At 39.1% G+C, this 23,546-nt stretch overlaps 1 protein-coding gene across 1 annotated transcript in view; it reads right to left on the bottom strand.

The window, feature by feature from the left end:
• adarb2 (adenosine deaminase RNA specific B2 (inactive)) overlaps nucleotides 1–23,546 on the bottom strand; it is a 210,514-nt gene that overhangs the window by 33,682 nt on the left and 153,286 nt on the right. Inside the window, exon 4 of the mRNA XM_058406910.1 lies at nucleotides 7,051–7,165. Within this exon, the coding sequence (XP_058262893.1) occupies nucleotides 7,051–7,165 (115 nt within the window). The remainder of the gene's footprint in view (nucleotides 1–7,050; nucleotides 7,166–23,546) is intronic.

Genomic DNA, 23,546 nt, shown 5'->3' with positions numbered 1-23,546 from the left:
GCATCCCGCTAAAAATGAACACCAGGGCACAATTCCTGTGTCTTTGCCCAAACCGAATTCCAGAGAAACGCCGTTCTTTGTTTCAAGAAGCAATACAGCTGGAAATAAAGCGAGTTAAACGGTCTGAGTCGCTCGCCTCTCGCTGTTGTTTAGATGGCTGTGCTGCTGGGAAAAAAGACTTGTGTGCTAATTTTCCCTCTGTGTCAGCATGAAATCGTTGGAAAGGTTCCTTCAGGATCTGTACAAGGCCCTCAGGCTTTACTGCTTTTAGAACTGAAATCATTATACAGGACTTTAGGAGAAACATGTGACTTGAGAGAGGTTGCTGCAAAGGTGAACATCACTCTGGCCTTATTTACCTACAGCACAGGTCACCTTATACTGTGTGTGTGTGTGTGTGTGTGTGTGTGTGTATGTGTATGTGTGTGTGTGTGGCATGATTTTTTTAATGTTGTAATGTCAATGGAAGGTCCTTACAAGGCCAGTTAATGTGTGTGTGTGTGTGTGTGTGTGTGTGTGGTATGTTTCTGTATCTTGGTGGACACACATGTTCTCTTAAAAATAGAAATATCTGCTAAATATTTCAGAAGATTTTTTTTTGTCACTGGAAGATCCGCATAAGGACAGTTAAAGAAATGTGTGTGTGTGTGTGTGTATAAGGGAATGAAAGTCACACTGTCAGTGAGCAGTGTGAATGGAAGTGCCCCCTGCGTGAACTTGCCTCGTGTTTCCAGGTAAACAAAATCGTAAACCCTGTTTATCTCCGTTTCGCAGACACACAAGCTCAGTTTGAAATGCAAAACAAAGTGACAAAAATCATTTTTAATTGCACCGTTTATAGGAATCATGGAACATGCAGTCATTATTGTGTGTGACGCATTTGTGTAGCGTGCCATTTGTGCTCATTCACGCGTTAATGCCTTCATTTATTTTTAGTAAGCGCTTTATCCTGGCCAGGTTCACTCTGGAGCCAGAGCTTGTGAGGTGAGTACTATTACACTTATTTCCTGTGCTTTAAATTAATTAATGAGGTTAATCAAGTAATTAGGGGTGGAACAACACACTCCAGGTAGATATTGAATCGATTGAATTCAATGCTCAGAAAGAATTGAACAAAAACATTTTTTTTGAGGATCAAAAATAAATAAATAAATAAATAAATAAATAAATAAATAAATAAATAAATAAATAATAGCTTTATGATTTGCTTGAATTCAATTCTTAGAAAAATGTGCACAAAATTCTTTTTCTGAGAATAATAAATAAAATAAAATAAAATAAAATAAAATATTATATTATATATATTATTATTATATTAAAATAAAATAAAAATTGCAGACTCATTTCTTTAGTTCTAGATAATAAATGATTAAAAAAACATTTATTTATTTATTTATTTAACATTTATTTAACATTTATTTATTTATTTATTTATTCATTTTTTATGTCTTTGTTTTTGCATTTCTGTCAGTATATAACTAGACAAATAAAAAATAGCTTTAACTATAGCTGTAGTTAAAGCATGTAGCTTCTGTGATACTTGTCTGTGTTAATTGGTGTCTTTGGCTTGACTCTTGTAAAATACATTTACGGCATTTGGGCCTATCCAGAAATATTTATATTTTACACTGTTTATTGCTAATCTCTGTTTCCATTTCCACTTCTCTCAGCTTCAACAAGTCCAGCGTTATTGCTGTAAGCTCCAGCTCTGTGGACTGAGTGGAGTAATAATCCACCAGAGGCGGAGAAAATACCATTTCTGCAATCTATTCTGGCTACAATAGACCCACCAGGGGAAATCTCACATCCTGGTTGAGCTTAATTAGCCCCATTACACACACACACACACACACACAGTTTCTGAATGAGTTTCACAGATAAATCATATGGAAACATTTGGCTTGCTCTAGATTAAAAGATATGTCTCAACATGTTTAAATATATATACATGGTATTGTGTTGACAAATCGTATTTTATTTATTTATTTCAAAATTCGCATGGAGCCTATTTTCCTTTCCAGTTAAATGAAAGGCAAAGGTCAGTAATGCTGAAGTGGTTTACATCTCATTAAACTGAAAGGAGGCTCATGAATTGATCCTTCATAAGCTGCTGTTGCATTACTAAATGCATGAAAATGAAATGAGGTCCTAATCTTCACGATGATCACCGGAACCATTAAGAAATTGTGTTTTACAATCATTTTCTGCTATTTAAAATATAAAATAACAAGACACAGACAGAGTTAGAGGGAGAAAAAAAGGATTTAGTTTACATAAAAGTTCTAAGTTCTGACTAAAGTTTTGAGTTTTTTAGCTTTATATTTTATCGAAATTGTTGTGCCAGTTTCTTCCTTCAAGCAGTCAGACTCCTCAATAGTCAGAAAGAGGAATGACACCAACCTACACACACACAAAACATACACAAACACAAGCTCAAGTGACTAAGGCTCTGGGTTGTTGAAGATCAGGGTTCAAGCCCCAGCACTGCCATGCTGTCGCCGTTGGGCTCTTGAGCAAGACCAGCAACGCTTCCTGCTCCAGGGGCGCTGCATCATGGCTGACCCTGCGCTCTGACCCATAATCCTTCAAGGATGGGATATGCAAAGAAAGAATTTCACTGTGCAGTAATGTATATGTGACAAATAAAGGCTACTTAACATACACATAATGCTGTATGGACCTCACCTACCATCTTTTTTTTGCTGCTGTCTTAATCCACAAGTTTAAATCCACAGCATTTTACTATTGCACTGTATCCCTTTATCCATCCATTGTCTATACCCGCTTTATTCCTAATTAGGGTCACAGGGAACTGCTGGAGCCTATCCCAGCACACATTGGACAAAAAGCAGGGGTCACCAGTGCAACCACACATATAGACAGACAACCTAAGGGCAATTTAGAAATTACAAATCAACCTAATGTACAGGTTTTTGGACTGTGGGAGGAAACTAGAGTACCCCCATGCAGACACAGGAAGAACATGCAAACTCTACACAGAAAGGTCCCTGTTCAAACCCGGGATTCAAACCCAGGACCTTCTTGCTGTAAGGCAACAGTGCTAACCACTAAGCCACCATGATGCCCCTATTGCACCTTATTTTCTACAAAATTGCATATTGTTCTGTCTTGCACTTCTGTTTGCGCTGTAGTAGTGTGTAGTAACTGTGTAGTGTACTCAGAATTCTGTTGTCTCCTATAATTCTGTGCTTGTCCAATCCAGTGGACTACATACGCCTGAGCAATCAACATAAAACAGTATGAACTTAATGTAAAAATGAATTAAATGACAATAAAAGCTTCTCAACGTATTCGTCTTCTTGACATATGAAGATATCTTCCTGAGATATAACGTACACATAATGATCTCATGAAAAGTGTATATGTAAAAAGAAATAAAACACATGAGGGTGCATGCTTACTGGAAGATAATCCACAACAGGGTGTGGAGAAAATGTTGAAATCCTGTAGACTTTCTCGTGTCGGAGAAAATGAACTTAGAGCTGGATTGAGGTAGTGGAGTTTTATAATGCTTGAGCTCCTTCTGTAATAAATCTCCTTACAGAAAACTTCACTATATCAATAATTGCCTGTTTTTTGCGGGTCATCTGCCATGCAAGTCACTGTGCAAGTTGTTTGCATAGAAATGATGTGATTTGCCTTGTAGCCAAAATTACTTAAGACCAATCAGATCTGAGAATCCAACAGTTTTATACAAACTAAGCTCCACCCATAACCTTAGACCATGAAAAAAAGGAATTTCCTTCTGTTTTGTTGAGCACTGAATGTCTTTGTCATGTCTCACTCCACAGTGGTGGTTAGACACTCAGGACTTTGTAGTGTTTCATATGTATTTCTGTGTCTACCTAGCCCTCTAGGGGTGATATAATCATCAAAAAGTTCCTAAAAAACAAAAACATTTTGTTTTTTATTCACACAAATGTTTCTATCGTCGATATCAAACCCATTTCTGCTCTCTGTGATGCTCCAAGTGTTTGTTTATAAGCAGCTAAAATTTTTATCTTCAACCAGTAAAATTCTATGTAAGGTTATCCAACAGAGGGAAAAACACAAGTCTAAAACACACTGAAAGCCAACTGACTCATTTTATATCAGACTCACAGCCAGAAAACCATTCAGTTGTTTACACTGATTGAAAATAAGTCCATTTCCGCTCCGCTAGCAGAACGGAACACCAGTGTACTGGTTAAAAAAGGGTTAAACGAGACCTTATTGTGCTGTTTATCGTATTAGCTTTTGCGCTCGGATGTACGAGTGTGAATTCGGTGGATGATTTCATGCAAAATCACTCCCAAGTCAATGAAATGTAAACGATCGCAAACTATTTGACGCAGAATAAGGAAGAGCGATTTGAGAAATTCCGTACAATATCACCTGAACGCCATTTCATTTCTGAACGTCAATTCCATTACTTCAAATATTACATTCGGAGGAGAGAGAAAACACACCACACACACCCATAAACAACTTTATAGATTAAAAGTTTCTGGGCACCAGATGTTGTTTTTAATATCACATCCCCACTGAAGCAATAACTCTCTGTATCAGTGTGTCCAGCTGAACCTTTGAGTCTCCCGTAACATTGTCAGGCATGTCCCCGGTGTAAGCGAATACTCTCCATCTCCTCTAACACTGCTTCATCTGATGTTCAAAACCAAATATCCAAGCGGCAGCAGCAGGCCAGGCTTAAATGAGATTATTCAGAATCACATTCAAGTCTGTATGCTTTCGCCTTTGCTGGATGAAACAACTCAATAAAGGGGCCAGTGAGCTGCCGTGAAACCTTGACTAAGGCTCCTTTTGAGGGAATGAGATTGAGGAAAACGCAGCGGTTCAAAGATGGAGATGCATTAATATTCTGCTGGTGCATGTCCAGTATATGTTCAGAGAGAGAGAGAGAGAGAGAGAGAGAGAGAGAGAGAGAGAAGAACAGAGCTCCTAGTATTTCTGTCAAGTTTTGCGTGTCCGCTAGCCTGCTACAAACACCCGGCTTGCCCGTGCCTGGATCTTTGAAGATAACAGCCTTATTAATACACAAGTCTAGCAATTACTCTGAGACACACACACGCACACAGAAAGAGAGAGAGAGAGAGAGAGAGAGAGAGAGAGAGATAACCGCCCGATCAAGTCTAAAATACTGACTCATATATGATAGTGATGTGAGGAAATAATCATGATAGCACACTCTTGATGATACAGAAATTTTACAAGCTAGAGAGTTCATCACACCAGGGACCTGCTTCACAAAGCAAGATTTATTGGTTAGCTAGTTATCTTTAAGCTCAGTTTGACCCTGCTGTGTATTTCCTGTCTTACAACGGTGGTTCACTTTTCACTGAGTTATATCACCATAATAAATGATGCTGTGTGGAAATCCTACCCCAGAGCAGGTTACCTTCAGGATGAGAGACCATAAACAGCTTTGTGGAACAATCTCTGCCTCTATGTTTGGCATTCCTGACTGTGTATCGTACATCCCTGCCTCCGTGTTAGACATCCATGCCTCTATATCAGACAGTCCTGCTGGTGTGTCATACATCCCTGCCTTATATTAGACAATCCTTACTGTGTATCATACACCCCTGCCTCTATATTAGACAGTCCTACTGGTGTATCATACATCCCTACCTCTATATCAGACCATCCATATTGTGTATCAGACATCCCTGCCTGTATATCAGACCATCCTTACTGTGTATCAGACATCCCTGCCTGTATATCAGACCATCCTTACTGTGTATCAGACATCCCTGCCTGTATATCAGACCATCCATATTGTGTATCAGACATCCCTGCCTGTATATCAGACCATCCTTACTGTGTATCAGACATCCCTTCCTTTATATCAGACCATCCTTACTGTGTATCAGACATCCCTGCCTGTATATCAGACCATCCTTACTGTGTATCAGACATCCCTGCCTGTATATCAGACCATCCTTACTGTGTATCAGACATCCCTGCCTTTATATCAGACCATCCTTACTGTGTATCAGACATCCCTGCCTGTATATCAGACCATCCTTACTGTGTATCAGACATCCCTGCCTTTATATCAGACCATCCTTACTGTGTATCAGACATCCCTGCCTTTATATCAGACCATCCTTACTGTGTATCAGACATCCCTGCCTTTATATCAGACCATCCTTACTGTGTATCAGACATCCCTGCCTGTATATCAGACCATCCTTACTGTGTATCAGACATCCCTGCCTGTATATCAGACCATCCTTACTGTGTATCAGACATCCCTGCCTGTATATCAGACCATCCTTACTGTGTATCAGACATCCCTGCCTTTACATTAGACAGTGCTTAATGTGTATCAGACATCCGTGCCTTTATATCAGACAGTGCTACTTGTGTATCATACATCCCTGCCCCTATGTTAGACACTCACACACTTAGCCTCAGCCTCAGGTGTATTCCTGCCTCTCTAGCAGACATTCCTGCCTCTGTATCAGACATTCCTACCTCTGTATCAGACATTCCTGCCTCTGGATCAGACATTCCTATCTCTGTATTAGGCATTCTTGCCTCTATATCAGACATACCTTCCTCTGTATCAGACATTTGTTTTTCCGTATCAAACATTCCTACCTCTGTATCAGACATCCCTGCCTCTGTTTCAGACATTCCTGCCTCTGTATCAGACATCCCTGCCTCTGTATCAGACAGTCCTGTCTCTGTATCAGACATTCCTGCCTCTAAATCAGACATTCCTGCCTCTGTATCAGACATTACTACCCCAGAATCAGACATTCCTATCTCTGTATTAGACATTCCTGCCTCTGTATCAGAAATTCCTACCGTTGTATCAAACATTGCTACCTCTGTATCAAACATTCCTACCTCTGTGTCAGACATTTTTTCCCTCTGTATCAGACGTTCCTACCTCTGTTTCAGATACCCCTGTCTCTGTATCAGACATTACTGCTTGTATATCAGACATTCCTGACTGTATATCAGACATATCTAACTTTTATCACACATTTTCTGCCCTTGTATCAGAGAACTGGAGCCTACCTCTGGTCATGACGATGCCCGCCAAGCCTTTGTGACATGCGTGCATGAGGGCGGAGCAGCCAATCAGCTCGCTGTATTTCTCCCTCACCAAATGAAACACGGCATCTGCAAAGTCCTGTAACACACAAGCCATAAAGCATTAATTATCTTTAAGAGTCATTTTGCTGCTTCAGAATCATGTCAAATCCTTATTATTATTATTATTATTATTATTATTATTATTATCATGCAGTTATGTTAAATGTTGGAGTCAATTGTGATAGAGAACGTGCTTATGGACACGTCTAAACCACTTCCACTAATGAAACCAAGTGATTTATTCAGCAGGATATAAGTGTACTGTCAGATATACCATCTGTCTACTGCTGTGTGTGAGGCATGTGTGTGTGTGTGTGTTGGGGGTGGTGGTGGTGGTGGTGGTCTGAGCAGCAACCACTGGAAAAACCCAGCCGTCTGAAAAATAGTCTGGACTCTGTCCATGAATTCACAAAATGGGTGTGACTCAATCCTGTCCAGGCTGTGGGACAGATGTTCAGCCAACATGCATGAGCACACACACACACACACACACTACAGACAGCTACTGGTTCAAAAAAATATGTGCTATTCCATGTAGCAATTAGCAGCTTTGACCCCAGTGGGGACATTCACACATATAAACACAAATACTAATAAGGATTATGGAATAGCAGGAGCCATGGGTGTTAGCCAGCTAGCCTGTACAGTATATTACAGCAGTTAGCTAGGCCTAGCCAGACCTTTTACAGTGGGGTAGCCAGGTTACCACGGCTTAACTGGGGTAGCAATCTAGGGTGGTACTAATCTGTAGTCACTGTAGTTATAATAAAATAACTTTAAGCTACATCTTATGCTATGTATGCTAACATTATGAATTCTATATCATTAGCTAATGCTAGCTAATAACACACTAAACATATCCAGTGTTACACCTCCAAATGATGATGATTTATAATATAAAAAAGATTTTGACCATTTTTGTTACTTGTTTGTTTACTTGTTGTGACCTGTTCTATGTTAGCTAGCTAAAGCTGTGATTGAAGAAAGCTAGCTTTCTTCAATCACACTGGATTAGCTAAGGAGTGGCTACCTTTAGCTCCGCCAATGCAGAACAGAGCATAGGTAGGTATATATATATATATATACATATATATATATACATTCCTGTCTTACTCTGTTTGTCTTTCTCTTTGTCTCTACTCTCTCTCTCAGTCTCTTTCTCATAGTGAGTGTGTGTTTTTGTAGAGGACGTTCACGGCTCATGGCGGTGAGTGAGTGGAATTGCAAGCGATGATAAGAACATAACTTGCCTGAAACTCTCAGGAAACTGATGCAACATTCCTTATGTTTAAAGGTTACACAAGTAATAAGAGGCATGAATAAGTAATCAAACCCCCAAATTCTATACTACTGATATTAATCACATATACACCGCTATGAAAACTTGAAATTATGAAAATGTGGGGATTTCTGTAGGTTAAAGGAAAAATCAATGTTCTATCCTAATGGGTGGGGCCTTTTTTTAGCATGACTCCACCCCCAAACACAGCTCATTAAATGTATAGAACATTTCTATAGAAAATTTTGGAGTGATAAGTGAAACTTTTGGAGTGTTAAGAAGTGTTCCCACCATCAAAACACTAAATAAGGGAAAATCTTTTAGAAAGAACAGTGTTCATTGATCCTGTACAGTTCCAGAGAGTTGTGGAATCAATGGCAAGGTGTAGTGAAGCTGTTCTGAAGGCTTGTAATGTACTAACTTGAATTTCGTCCAAGATCAATAAAGTATCTATCTATCTATCTATCTATCTATCTATCTATCTATCTATCTATCTATCTATCTATCTATCTATCTATCTATCTAACACACTTCAAGTCGTTTTTTCATCCTTGACTATTTTTCGTATCAGTGTTCAAAAATGGCTACGTTAAGTCAAATGCCAAAATATACAAGCGGTGAAATATCCGTGCTCATGGAATAAATTAGCAACATTCTCTATAGCAACCTTAAAGTCACCTTAAACTCAAATCCTTTCTGGGGAATTAGTTCGAGTGCACAACATGGTTTAAAAAAAATCACTGCAGCATTTTATCATGCTATTTTAAGAAATGGAGCAGAGATTTACCATACACACACACACACACACACACACAAACACACACACAGAACATGCCAAATCATACAGATTTAACAAAAATGCCAAGGAATGCCATGTTTTCCAGCAACAACATATCATTTAAGTGCTGTCCTGAGGCATGTCATGTATATGTGTAAAAAATGTAACATAATTGATGAATAATAGCTGTTTACTTGTGCACACATTGTCTAGCACTGCTTGAGAGATCATTAACTTGTTTTTCTCTGTATACCTCAACCATCCACAGCTGAGTCAGTTAAACGATGGACTAAGAAACAATAACAAGGTGACAATTAAATTAATTCAATTATATTGATTCAGAGCTTTATCTTGGTCAGGGTCATTGTGGGTCTGTAGTCTATCCCAGGAAAACTGTGTGTGAAACCTTGGATTCATACCTAGGGGTCATTTAGTGGAGTCAAATCTCTTACTTGCATGTTTTTGGACAGTTAAAGGAGACAATCAATCAATCAATCAACCCACCATCCAACCAACCAACCAATCAACCAACTAACCAAGCAATCAATCAATCAATTAAACAACCAACCAACCAGTCAGTCAGTCAGTCAGTCAATGAATGAATGAATGAATAAATGAATCAATCAGTCAACCAAAAAGCAAGCAAGCAACCAGTCAATTAAACAAACAAGCAACCAACCAACCAACCAATCATTCAATCAATCAATCAATCAATCAGTCACACCCTTTGACCAATTGGATTTGAGTGTGCTGTCATTAGCTGCATCTTAAAAAAATGAACCTTTAAGTAGCACCTTAAATAATTTTAAGAAGTTAAAATACATTAGAAAAATCAATATCACTACCAAAGCATTGCTCTCATCTTCATCTGACCAATCAATCAACAACAGCTGAATATCTTACCACACGTAGATAACTGACGTATCTACAGATTCCCTCTGAGTGAGCTACTCATACCAGCAGCTGAGCCTTTTCTTTTAAATGCCTTTCAGGCCTAATTAAACACTAAACCCAATGTCACCTTAATAAAACACGCTTTATTGGTGACATTAAACAGATTAAGAGGGATGCCAAACACTGATGCTCTTCAAATAGGGAAGGCGTATGATATCTATGGCCTGAGGCCCAGGATCAGAAGAGAAGATCCAACCTGCACGTGATGGAAGGATGCAGGTCATTGATGGGTTTGAGGGGTTTGATGGCAGGGGAGGATCCCTCTGGTTAAGCAATGGAAAAACGAGGGAGTAGAGATGAGAGAGAGAGAGAGAAAGAAATGAAATGTTTTTTTTATTTGAAGTCAGTGAAATGACGTCCTATTGCTGAGTGTTTTGTTCCTGCATGCCTGCACTTGTGTCACTTAAATGAAAGTGGAGTGACACTTGAAACAGAACCAGAGCGAGAGACAAAGAGAGAGAGAGAGAGAGAGAGAGAGAAAGTGAGACAGAGGCATGCAAATCATTTCTATCTTGAGCCAGAAACACTCAACAACACTTTCCTCTGCTACCGCTTCTCTCCAATCCTTCTTCCAAACTCTCAGTGATGCAGAAAGCAGAAACGAGGCCATGCCGAGATTTCCTGAAAATTCTCACGACTTCTTCAAAGCTCATATCCAAACATCCAAATTGTCACCAGACACCTAAAACCCTATCCTGCTATAAAAGGCTTCTCCTTAACTGTCCATGTTAATCGTCGGTATCTCTGGAAATTACGTCTCCACGATTAGGGGCCCATTGGTTGTATTCAAAGCAGTTGATTCCTCCTGAAATTATGCAGTTGAAAACCGAGTCATTTCTCCCAAATCGGTATTCATCAGACATGAATAGAGCGACATTTTCTGCTTATTTAAAAATGTAATGGTCTGAAATGGGACGTATCAAAAACAGGGCCGGGATGTTTAGAGCAATCAAAAAGGTATTCTATATCAAAAGAGTCTAAAGGAAAAATGAAAGAGTTAGAGAGAGAGAGAAAGAGTGTGTGTGTGTGTGATGACAAACACAGCTGTGATGGGGTGTGTGAAATCAGAAAAGGCCTGGAGTAATTTCTTGGGATGGGATGATGTGACCAGAGACTTGAAAAGCAAACACTGGGCAATTTTATGCCCTTTTTTTTTTTTACTAAGTTTCTAAATGTTCCAGCTTATTACTTAATTCTTAAAGCGTTGTTCTGTAACGTTAGTGACTAAACGGAAGGAGTCTCCAGTGTCAGAGCTTTTCCATCACAGGGAAGGTTTATTTTTTATGGCATCATAACATGCCGTACGGCTAGTGAGGGAAGAATTGCGTATAGCCGCTTTAAGGTAAGATAGCTAGCTCTTATCATAGACGTTCCATAAGACAAGAGGGATATTTTGTATGTATGTAAGAGGAATAAAACAAGAGGGATATTTTGTATGTATGTAAGAGGAATAAAACAAGAGGGATATTTTGTATGTATGTAAGAGGAATAAAACTAACAATATGTACTAACAATTAGCATTAAAAAATAGTAATAAAATCTTAGCAATGAAAATATATAAACTCAATTGTGTCCACAATTTCCTATGATAAGATTGCAATATAAGTTTATTCATTTCTCGTATTATTTCTAGACATTTTATTCTCTTTTAATATTTTATTGGTAGATAATTTTTGCATATTTCTAGAAATAAATGCTTCAAATGATCTGGCCGTTGAATAAAACTAATTCAAGCTTGAAATTAGTAATAGTCTCGCTAGATCCTTTTGACAATATTCAAGATTTTGTAACTCGCTGTCATTATTTTGCAGTGTATTGTATATATGTATTATAAAGAGAGAGAGAGAGAGAGAGAGAGAGAGAGAGAGATTTTATTCTGCTTAAGAAGAAACTGTGTCTGAAAATCTATTTACAAGCCTAACCTCTAAACCTCTATTTAACCCTTTTTACCAGTACACTGATGTTCCAGTACACCGATGGAATGGAAATGGACTCATGGGATATTTTCAATCAGTGTAAATAAATGAATGATATTCTGGCTGTGAGTCTGATATAAAATTAGTCTGTTGGCTTTCAGTGTGTTTTAGATGTGTGTGTTTTTCCCTCTGTTGGATAACCTTACACAGAATTTTGCTGGATGAAGATTCAACCTTTAGCTGCTTATGAAGAAGCACATGGAGCATCTCAGAGAGCAGAAATGGGTTTGATATCAACATTTACTATAAAGGTAGAAACATTTGTGTTTTTTGGAACATTTCTATGAATATATCACCCCTAGTAGGCTAGGGAAAAAGAAAAACTCTTAAAAATTCTTAAAACCCTGAGTGTCTACTTTCATAAGCTTCATATTAACCACCACTGTGGAGTGGAACATGACAAAGACATTCAATGTTTAACATGGAAATAATAAAAACAGGGGCAAATTCCTTTTTTTTGGCCTCTGGGAAAGCAACTTCACTGTAAGTCATCATTTTAAGAGCCAGATATTGAGACACAAAGACATATACTTGATTAAACATTCTGATTTTAAACTTAAGCAGTAAATCACACTGTGAACAAACTATGTGACACAATCCGCTGAAGAAGTTGCCAGATAATACATAAGATAAGGCATGAAGGACTGATACGCTGGTATGACATTTTAATAAAAGTTTGCTGGCTGAAATCCTGCAAACTACATTTCTTTGCCTTGAGTACCCTTGAAGAATTTGGTGTATAAATGTTACTTTTCACATATATACATATATACATGCAACGATCAAGCATAACTTTATGACCACCGGCTGCCAAAACAGCCCTAAACCATCAAGGCATGGACTCCACTAGATCCCTGAAGGTGTGCTGTGGTATCTGGCACCAAGATGTTAGCAGCAGATACTTTAAGTCCTGTAAGCTGCCAGGTGGCCATACAAGACTTAAAGCCCTTACAGGACTTAAAGGATACTTTTGATAGATACTGACCATTGCAGACCAGGAACACCCCACAAAAGCTGCAGTTTTGGAGATTTTGCAGTCGTCTAGCCATCACACTTTGGCCCTTGTCAAACTCCCTCAAATTCTTACGCTTTCCCATTTTTCCTAATATATCCCACCTACTAACAGGTGCCATGATAAGGAGATAATCGGTCTTATAAACCTCACCTGTTATGCCTGATTGGTTTATATATAGTAGAGTAAATAAATGCATGAGAAAACAAGAAACTGTATAAAAAAATGTAAAAGTTGTTCAGCTATTCTACTTTTCTACACAAGATCCTCACTTGAACACAGATTTTTCTAACTTATTTAGCCAAAGGCAGCTCATCAGCTCAAAGATTTGCTTCAAGATTTGAAAAATTTGCTTAGAAATGTGAAAGTTTTGCCTAGTGAGAACTTCCATACAATATTTGTTCGGTGTACTTTCTGGTCTAACTGATGACAGAGATGGCACAAATGGACAGAGAAATTGTATTTAGAGAACCGCTCTATTTACAGCTGAAAATGAATCATTAAAGCATTACAAGATTACCAATTTTACTTGAAAAGATTTTAATTTCATATAGGAATCTTTAAAACATTTGTAGTAGTAGTAGTAGTAGTAGTAGTTGTTGTAGTAACAATATATTACAGTAAGGCAGTTTCTGGTCCACTGAGGTCTGTGTACATTACCACATATAACCGACTAATAATCTATTCGGTCAGGTATTGCTGCTGCATTACAACATCATTTTAAAAGTACAACTCTACTACTACAGCTCTCCCTATCAGCGGGCACCACATTTATTTCCCAGCTAATGCAAAATGTCAGCTGCAATGATGCTGCCTTCTCCCATCAGAAGTCAATATTGTACCAGGAACAAAAATGTCAGCCGGGAAATTTTCTCCATTGCTCCCTGACCCAGAAGGCTATCCTCCGGGAGCCGAGGTTAGTTGAAGGGCTTCCGCACTGAAAGGAGTTCTTGAGTAGTGATTAGCATTCCACAAGGACGCCTTTAGGTTCAAATGTTTAGCAGATACTCCGATGTTGGTTAAGAAACAGTAATCTAATATGATGTAGTATTTCTGGGGCTTTTAACACACTAATAGAGCCAGACCAGGTTAAATATATTTATATTATTTTTATTTTGACATTTAAGTGATGGTCCAAAAGCTCAGAGAACAAGAGGTCAAGGTCAAGTATGGAAAATCCATCAGTGTGATCCTGTATTAATACATGTAAACAAGGTCAATACTGGGGAAAATCTAGAAACACTGGACTAGGACTAGTGGTGGATCGTCCATAGTGGCAGGTGAGGTACATTAAATATAAATGATTCAAGTCCTCATTCACAATTCTGTTGTAATATGAATTACATTCCTTTAAGTAACCAAAAACCTTTAAAAAATGCAGCTATTTGCCAGATATAAGCCTGCTGTTTCTATTGATTTACTTGGTTTTTCTGGAAGTTGTGCAATTGTTGGGCAGCGCAATCTCTGCCCTGTAGCTCTATAGAGTTATTATTGCATTATTGTCACTCAAGGGGGATATCCTCTCAATTTTGTTTGAGGCTATGTCATTATTAATGTCATCCTGACCAACATGAGCTGTTGGAATCAACGACTACAGCTTAGAATTGCAAAGGAAAGACTTCATAGAAGGCATACACATGCAGGAGTAAGTCATACACAGAACAGGATATTACAAAAAGACACTAGCAAGACTGATGATTTGTTTGCATGTCCGGGATGTTAATTGATGTCTCTTCAGATATTACAATAATAAATAAGAAAACAACCTTGTTATTGAGACATTAAAGGATTTATGTCATTGCAGAATGAACGATCTGCCTTTTCATAAACGTGCCAAATGAATAAATCATGAGTATATGTAGCTGGAATTCTGCTGCAGGAGCATTGGCAGTGATAATGTTTTGATACACATACAATTAATGCCTGTCATTGTATTAGCATGCATTATCAGCTGCATAGCAATGACGGTTGTCTGCAGTTCTGAGAATCCAATCACACTGTTGTGTGTGAAAAAACACTCTCTCTCCACCCTCACACTCTCTCAGTACCTTATCAGAGCCTGGCAGAGCAGCCATGGCTACAGAAAAAAACCCAAACCTTGTCTTATATTTCTTTATAGAGGTATTTAACAATTCATTCAGTAAGTTTTTATAGTGTCTCCCTGGTGCTGTATCATCCTTGTGCCTGCCACCAAGGGGGGACCTTATAAAAGTTGATATCCATTCAGTGGTAAAACCTTGCCAAGGGAGTGTTGGAAAATCTCAGTGCATGGCTCAGACACACAATCATTTCACTTTTGTTTGTTTTTACCAATCTAGTCCATTAAAGCCCCCCTCAGTATTCTGTCTTTTTCACTCTCCCCTTTTACCCTGTATGTGATATTATAGGTTCCCTTTTTCCTCTTGATCTTTTTCTCTCTTTTGGAATGAAGGACTGTGAGTCATGAAGGACCTGCACTTTGTTTCTCCCCCTTGCCCTGCTTTTACACTTAGTTGGCCTTTGGCTTGCTAACAAAAACACAACTCTTGCTGACAAAGCCCCTCCCTGCAAGACGAACTGTGCACAGCTTTGCAATGTCGCCTCAAACAGTGTACAACCTTTTAATGTGTGCAAGGTCCAGATGGCCCTGCAGCCTGCGAGACAGATTTTCAGCCAGCCATGCTTTTAGCTCCATCAGCAGGGAGCTGTCAGTCAGAACAGCCTACTGGGCCAGCACTAACACAAAATACATTGCTGCCCCCTCAAAATGCCTTCAACTCCTCACAGCCACCAATTCAGCCTTCCTAAAACTTCTCTCAGCCCCCATTCAGCCTTCCTAAAACTTCTCTCAGCCCCCATCCAGCATTCCTACAACAACTCTTGGCCACCAATTCAGACTTCCTAGTACTCCTCTCAACCACCAATTCAGCCTTCCTAGTACTCCTCTCAACCACCAATTCAGCCTTAACACAACTCCTCTCAACCACCAATTCAGACTTCCTAGTACTCCTCTCAACCACCAATTCAGACTTCCTAGTACTCCTCTCAACCACCAATTCAGCCTTCCTAGTACTCCTCCCAACCACCAATTCAGCCTTAACACAACTCCTCTCAACCACCAATTCAGCCTTCCTAGTACTCCTCCCAACCACCAATTCAGCCTTAACACAACTCCTCTCAACCACCAATTCAGCCTTCCTAGTACTCCTCTCAACCACCAATTCAGCCTTAATGCAACTCATCTCAACCACCAATTCAGCTCTTCTACAGCTTCTCTCAGCCCCCATCCAGCCTTCCTACAACAACTCTTGGCCACCAATTCAGCCTTCCTAATACTCCTCTCAACCGCCAATTCAGCCTTAATACAACTACTCTCAACCACCAATTCAGCATCCTTTTAACTCCTCTCAGCCACCAATTCAATTTTTCTACAACTCTGCTTAGCCACCAATTCAGCCTTACTAAAGCCAAACTCCTCACTTTCTCCTCTCAACAACCATCTCTCAACAACTTTTCTTAGACACGATTTACCTTCCCTTTAACTCCAATAAAGCCTTATTCAGACTCCCTCTAACTCTACTCAACACCCGTTTAGCCCCAGTATAATTCCTTGCATGTGCAACCCAGCTTTGTTTCAAACATTTGATGCCTTCCTTCTTAGTCTTCACTCAGACAACTTACATCTGCCATTAGCCCCCAACACAAATTCTATGGCTTCATTCAGACTCCTTCTAAGTCTCTTGAACATCCATTCAGTCTCAATGCATCTACTCCTGTATATTAGTCTTGTACCATTCTACCTGCATCCCAATTTTGGTCCCTCATTTAACCTCCTATGTCGGTCACCAGTCTCCCTTATTCACTCATTTCAGCTTCAATTTCAGCCTCCTCTAAAGCCCTACTTGTTATTTTTGTTTCTTCTCACATTTAGCACCAATTCAGCCTCCCTGTAAGTCCTCACTGGAACACCATTCTGCCTCCCTAAGCCTCAAACTTGGCCACCACTGGGTATCCCGCCGATTCCTCCCATTATCTCAACACCATAACTCCTCTCACTTTCATTCAGCATTCCTCCAACTCCATTCATGCTCTAGTCAGACTCTTTTTTTTAATTCAACTGAGCTCCTTGTCAGCTATTCTTCACTACCATTCAGCTTCCAGACAACTATTCTCAGCACCCATTCAGCCTCTCCTTAACGATCCAGTCTCCTTGAAATTTCTTGTACTTCTCCACACCACGCCATTCAAGATAAATTCATCTAACCCTTTTAATATCTCACAACCCTAACTAATACATTCAAAGATGTACTTAATGTTTACATTACTCCTTTTACTAGCTGGTTCTACAAAGTTTCTAAGTGTCATTCTAGAGCTAGAAGAGATTACCTCAAGCTCTACAAGAGCTTGGGTGCTGACATTTAAGCTGACATACAATGTCACTGACTTGAAAATGTGTTAGCCTTACAGCTCCTCTCAGAACTCGTTGACCATCATCTCGGAAGAACAATACTGCCTGAAAAGGACTGGCTATAAGAAGGACTGAATTGGTATTACTGTGAAAGGTGTTTCTGGCCAAGATTGAAGAAACAAACCAGACCGTCAGACCGATTGAGGTGGAACTACAGATGGGGTAGTGTGACCCAGGTTAGCGTTTGAGACACTGGCAGGTCACTTGGCCAGGGTGCCGAGAAGAAGGGGCTAACTTAAAGAAGCTGTGTTGATGAAATCTTTCCATCACCAGACCTCTTTTAAAACCTTTTTTGAAAGGTAGTAAATTGCTGGCCTAACTACAGTCTATGAACAAATGATGGTTTTTAAAAAACCCTTACATGTCCTTAAGAAATATTTAGACCATTCGTGCCTTAAGTGCTTCAGAGGTCAGAGTAACTACTGTTCTCATGAAAACCTGCTCTGTGAATGGTAATTGAATTCTTACACACAGCCTGATACCGCATTTTTTGCAGCTATATTAAACGGACATCTTTAGCAACAGAAACCTGTATGAGTGCGTGTTTGAACCCACATATGAACCCAATCCATTACAACCATCTGATCAAACAGATGCACCAAAAAGCAGACACAATATCAGCTTTGGGGATCAGCACCATCTGCTGCAAAATCCCTGTTAACCCACCACCATGGCCCAGTTTTCACACAGTTTGTTTTCTACGGGTGATCCAGACTGACCACAGCATTGCTTCCACAACAATGCATGATCAAGTTCACTCTTGTCACATACTCACAGCATTGACCTGGGCCTCAGTCTGAAATGCCACATGACACATTACATGAACACAGTTCAGATGGTTCCAGGTCAGGCAAACCGGCTCTGTAGTACATGTTGTCTCAGGTGTTTGGAGCACATTTGAATGGCTCAGTGCCAATCCTACTTGATTAACCCCTCTATCTAGATAATAAAAAGTGCAGAGATAATGGCTTAATAAGGCAAAAGAGGCTGTAAAACACCCACAAGTGCTTTTATACATAATGCATCAAATAAAGAGGGCAGACAAGAGGCTCCTTCAGAGGGATAATGTGACCTGGCCCTGCGAGAAAAAAAGGAGAGTCACTCCATAACTGGAGGTTATGACAGAAGATGAGAGACTAGACAAAGATGGAGAACAATATCTTGATACCTGAAAGAACACACACAAAGAAAAAGGCAAGAGCCAGGGGGAAACAGGGCGTGAGAAAGATGCTTGTGCTGTGATTTTAATGAGTGTCTGAGGTAGGCTCTTGTCAGGCTGTGAGGGCTGTTCACACATTGTTCATTAATCCTCTCATAATTATAGAGGGCACATCTGTAATGAGTGCTCTGCACAACACCACCATTTCAGCACTTCACATTAAGCTAATGCTATAGAATAATGCAGAGATGTTTAGGGAGAACGAGTACATTTTCAGCTGTTTCTTTTCATTGCCGTAGGCAGATTTTTCACTTTTCATTTAAAAATCTATACAAAAAATAAAGTCTCTCTTGGATGCTTGTGGTATATTTGACTTTAGGGCTGATTCTGGTCTATTTCCCACAGTTTTAGCAAAGTTAATTAAGCTGCTTGACTTGATCAAATCCTGATTTAGACTTCAAATTCAAATTTTATTTTATTGACAGTACAACAAGCAGTGAAATGCCTTCTTCGACGCGCTGAGGTTCTGGAGTAGGTTGTTCTCTTGGGTCCAGTGCTGGGCTTGAGGGAGGGGGAAACATGTCTACACATCTATATTGATTGTGGTCTGCTTGTCAGAAAGTCAGGAAGGACCTCCAACATGGTGGTGGGTTAGGGAGAAATTATGGCATTGAACTGTAGTCAGTGTAATGGGTCCAGAGTGTGAGGTAATGAAGAGGGGATGAAGTTTCCAACCAGCCAAAGCACTTCATCACAACTGAGGTCAGGGCTATGGAGTTTCTTAGGGACAGGAAAGATAATGGCTTGTTGTTCCAGGGGGACATTAGTGACTGCAATCTCCTCTGTATCACCCAGCAGTACTGGACAACACCATTGAGTCAGCAGGGTCCTTCTCTGATCACCGGCATGGACAGAAGAATGCAGTCTTAGAAGTCAAGGGGAAATTGAGTGTCCCTAATGGTAAACAGCACCTGGTGATACAGTCTCACACTTTCTTGAACACCCAAACTGGAGCTCCTGGCCATGAAATATCACACTTTCTACCTTCATTGGGAATTTACCTTGGTCATAGTCTGTACCGTTTATATTCCACCTCAGAAACATGCACACGGACCATGCTTGGAAAAAAAACTCCTAAACCTGGACTTCAAGAACCCACACACAGCAAGGTTTTGTGTCATACAACTCATGAGAAAATACTAGAAGTTCTAAGATTTGATCTAATGTCACAGTTCACTGGTTAAAGCACACAATGAGAAAGTATAAGAAAACATGAGAACATCCATCACTGAGATCAGCTAAATATATTACAGGTCTTATCTTAAAAAAGACCAATCAAAGCTTCCTTTTGTGGTTTGTTATTGCTGACTGTTAAAACAAGAAGACCCGAAGTACCTCCTTCCTTAAACAGATCCTTGAAGCTTTCTTACATACTCCAGGAACTGCCCTGGAAAAGCTTACTTACTTTCTGGAAGCTGATGAGATACATGCTTGAAAATCAGTTAGATCTATTGTTTTTCTAACTACCTATGTAGGTTTGGAAAATCATGTAGAATATACACTTAAATTTGGCACTATTTAGGCTTATTAACCCTTAACTATCCAAAAAACCCTTGAGAAAAAGAGCATACCATTATCTCTTCATGTTCCCAAAGTAATTAAGGAATAAAACACTTTGTGTTAATGGAAAGTTGTTAATGGAAAATAATCAATGTTGGAGTGATGAGGCAGCTTAATTAGCAGTAGAGTTACAGTTACAACCCTAAAAATGATTCTTTTCCAATAACACCCTGCATGATGGGTTTTATTTCTCTTACACCACAGTAAGGCTTACACATTACTGTTTATTAGAGAACAACACACAGCTGAAAGACATGGATTATAGCTGGGTTTAATATTGTGGAGAATATGTCTGAAGGATTAAAGGACTTCTTACTATCCATTAGACCTCAAGATAATGGACCTGGCCACTAATTACACCGATAAACTTAATTGAAGCACTGTAAAGATGATAATAACAAATAATGCTTGATTAGTCTGGAAAATCAGTCTTATTTTCTTTTGATTTTAGATTGAACTGATCACGTTTTCCAAAACACTGAAATCTAAAGAGGGCAAAAGTTTGTGCACCCTTGGCCCTCAAGTGTGGCTTGTAAAATTTCATGGGAAAAACAGAACTTTGAGGAATTCTTATTAATTCTCAGGCACCATGGAGTCTCTGTTTACCTCTTATATTTATTCTGTTTTTCTTCCACAGTTTTCCTTACATACCTTGTTGCCATGGCAATGAATGAATCTAGCTAGTGTGCATTATCTCCTGTATGTAGTTAATGCGCAGTACGTTCCATAACATTCCACATGTTACTTTCCATCTGTTGTAGGTTTTGATTCTAGCTTGGTGTCTAATGTGTATTTTTCTCTTCCTTAGGTTGGACTCTGACCTTAAACTGTGACTATGATTACTGGGAAAATGCTAATAGACTTGTTTTGCATCATGTGCCTCTTGAAAATGCACTAAAAAAAGGATGATCTTCTTTAAATCTACATAAGTGGCCTGACGTCAGCAGTGACCTAAAAAATGTCACTTGCAAAATGATGACAAATCAGACTAAGCTAACTCAGTGGTCTACAGCAAAATACAAGAATACGAATTGATAATTGGGTAAAGGAAAGTAATTTAGTGTGCATTCATTCAATTTTAGTAAGCATTATCCAGATCATGGTTTGGATGGATCCATAGCTTATCCTAGGAGATGGGAGGAAACCTGAGAACCTGAAGGAAACCCACAAGAGCAAGATGAGAACATGCAAAACTCCACCTGATCTCAGGACTGAACCTGAAGCTATGACAGCATTGTTTCTATGAACTCTTTACAAAGCAGAAAATATCCGTCATCCGTCAGTTTCCTGCAGTCAGGAGCAGATCCAAACCTCTCTACCAACACTGCTTATTAAATCACACGTGGATTAGTTTTTAATTATTCTCTGCCTGATTCTCTCATTTTGTTCATTTCTTCTTCTTTTTTTTTTTTTTTTTTTTTTTTTTTACCACAGACCGATATGAGAGACAGTACATCCATATCCTGAGCGCGCTTAGCTCGGAGCACCGGCTGGTTGTTTGTGAGGAATAAACAAGTCATGTTAGTAGAGCTAGCGGACCTTTTCATAGCTTGCCCTTCTCCACATGCTTGGCTAAGCAGGCCATATACTGCCAATGTCACAAGAGCTGGTCCTAGCATCGCAAAAAGCCCTGCAGGTAGCAATATAGCGTGAAATATTGATATGGTTCCAGCACGCTGCCACACCTGGCATTTGATTCATAGCTTAAGGTGTTCCTTTTTAATTTTAAGCAGTCAACAAGGGATCAAGGGAAAATGTCAGAGGAGCTTTGTGTGGCGTGGTGGAAAAACAGAGCCAGTCTCTAAAACTCACTTTTATGCACTGACTCACACAAAAAAATGGAGAAAGTGCCACTTTGTGCTTATAAGGCTGGTGTGGAGAAGTCAAGTGAACGTAACGTGAAATTTCCTTTCTTTCTTTTTTAAACCCCAGCTTTTTTCCCCACACATATATAGTGCGTTATTCATATCATTTTCCTCAACAGGATGAAAAAATAATTTAAATGATGTGATTCTCACAAATGATGCATTTCTTTTCACAGGATTTATTCTTTAAATTATACGTCATTTATTTTCATATATTATTCAATTTATTTGTAATATTTACACATGATTAAAAAAAGAATTTATCAGATTTTTCACAGAATTATATTATTTTTTATATTATATTTATATATATTTATATTTATGACATACATAATACACAAATCTTTTGTTTTGTGTACAGTGAAAAAATTTTCCTATTTTATTTTGTTGTTATTTCTCAATTCATTTATTCTCACATAACTCCACTCTTTATTTTTTTTTTTTAACATATGATTTATTTCCAGATATTATTATTTCATGAAAGATGTGGCTTCATTCTCTATGTTATCAATGCTGTTAAATTGTGTTCACATATAAGTCTATGTTTAGGTTGCTCTCCATCATGCTACATCAATCAGGATCCATTTACACTCCAGAAAGAAGAATTATAATAATAATGGATAGTAACAAGGCAGCGCTCAGGGAAATGTTATAAGATTATCACCATGTTGCTTGCATTTGTTTTTCAAACTGGCGTGCACGACAGCCTGATTATACAGAGATAAATTATACGGGTTACGTAAAGGACGCGCAATAACAGGGCTGCCCCCGTTGTTAAAACGTGTACCCATAATTCATCACTGAAACAATGCTGATTAAGCAGAATGGTAGACCGGAAAGGACGTGTAAGAAGCGAGTAATCGCTCCCTCTCTCTCGCCTTTTCTTTCTCCCTCTGTCTTTCAACGTCTCTCACTCTCATTCTCTGACAGACCGGCTAATCATATGCCCCGTCAGATATCTCAGACAACTGAGAAGCTACAATTTGTCAGAAGCAACTGCCACAGAATCTGAAGGACAGAGAAAGCAGGAACGCTATCTCTTTTAAAAATACACTCCTAAGCTCTAAGAATATCAGGCACACAGCTTATAATTAACAAGCCATACGTCGTACAATGCGCGGCGTCCAGATGAGTTCATAGCTGTTACGAAGACCTCACTTCAATCCCTGACCCCTCGCTCTGTGCAAAACATCATTAAAATCAGACGCTCATTAGCTGCTCACTTGAGACGACTGCTCAGCACTTGTTGTTCTGGCATATAAACCGCAACCCCTGATGTTTACTACTCACATGCTATTGTCTTTAGAAGTGCTCTGACCTCATCAAGT

Source organism: Hemibagrus wyckioides, linkage group LG01 (genome assembly GCF_019097595.1).
Source record: "Hemibagrus wyckioides isolate EC202008001 linkage group LG01, SWU_Hwy_1.0, whole genome shotgun sequence".
NCBI lineage: Eukaryota > Metazoa > Chordata > Actinopteri > Siluriformes > Bagridae > Hemibagrus > Hemibagrus wyckioides.
This window is presented reverse-complemented; position numbering and strand designations above follow the sequence as displayed.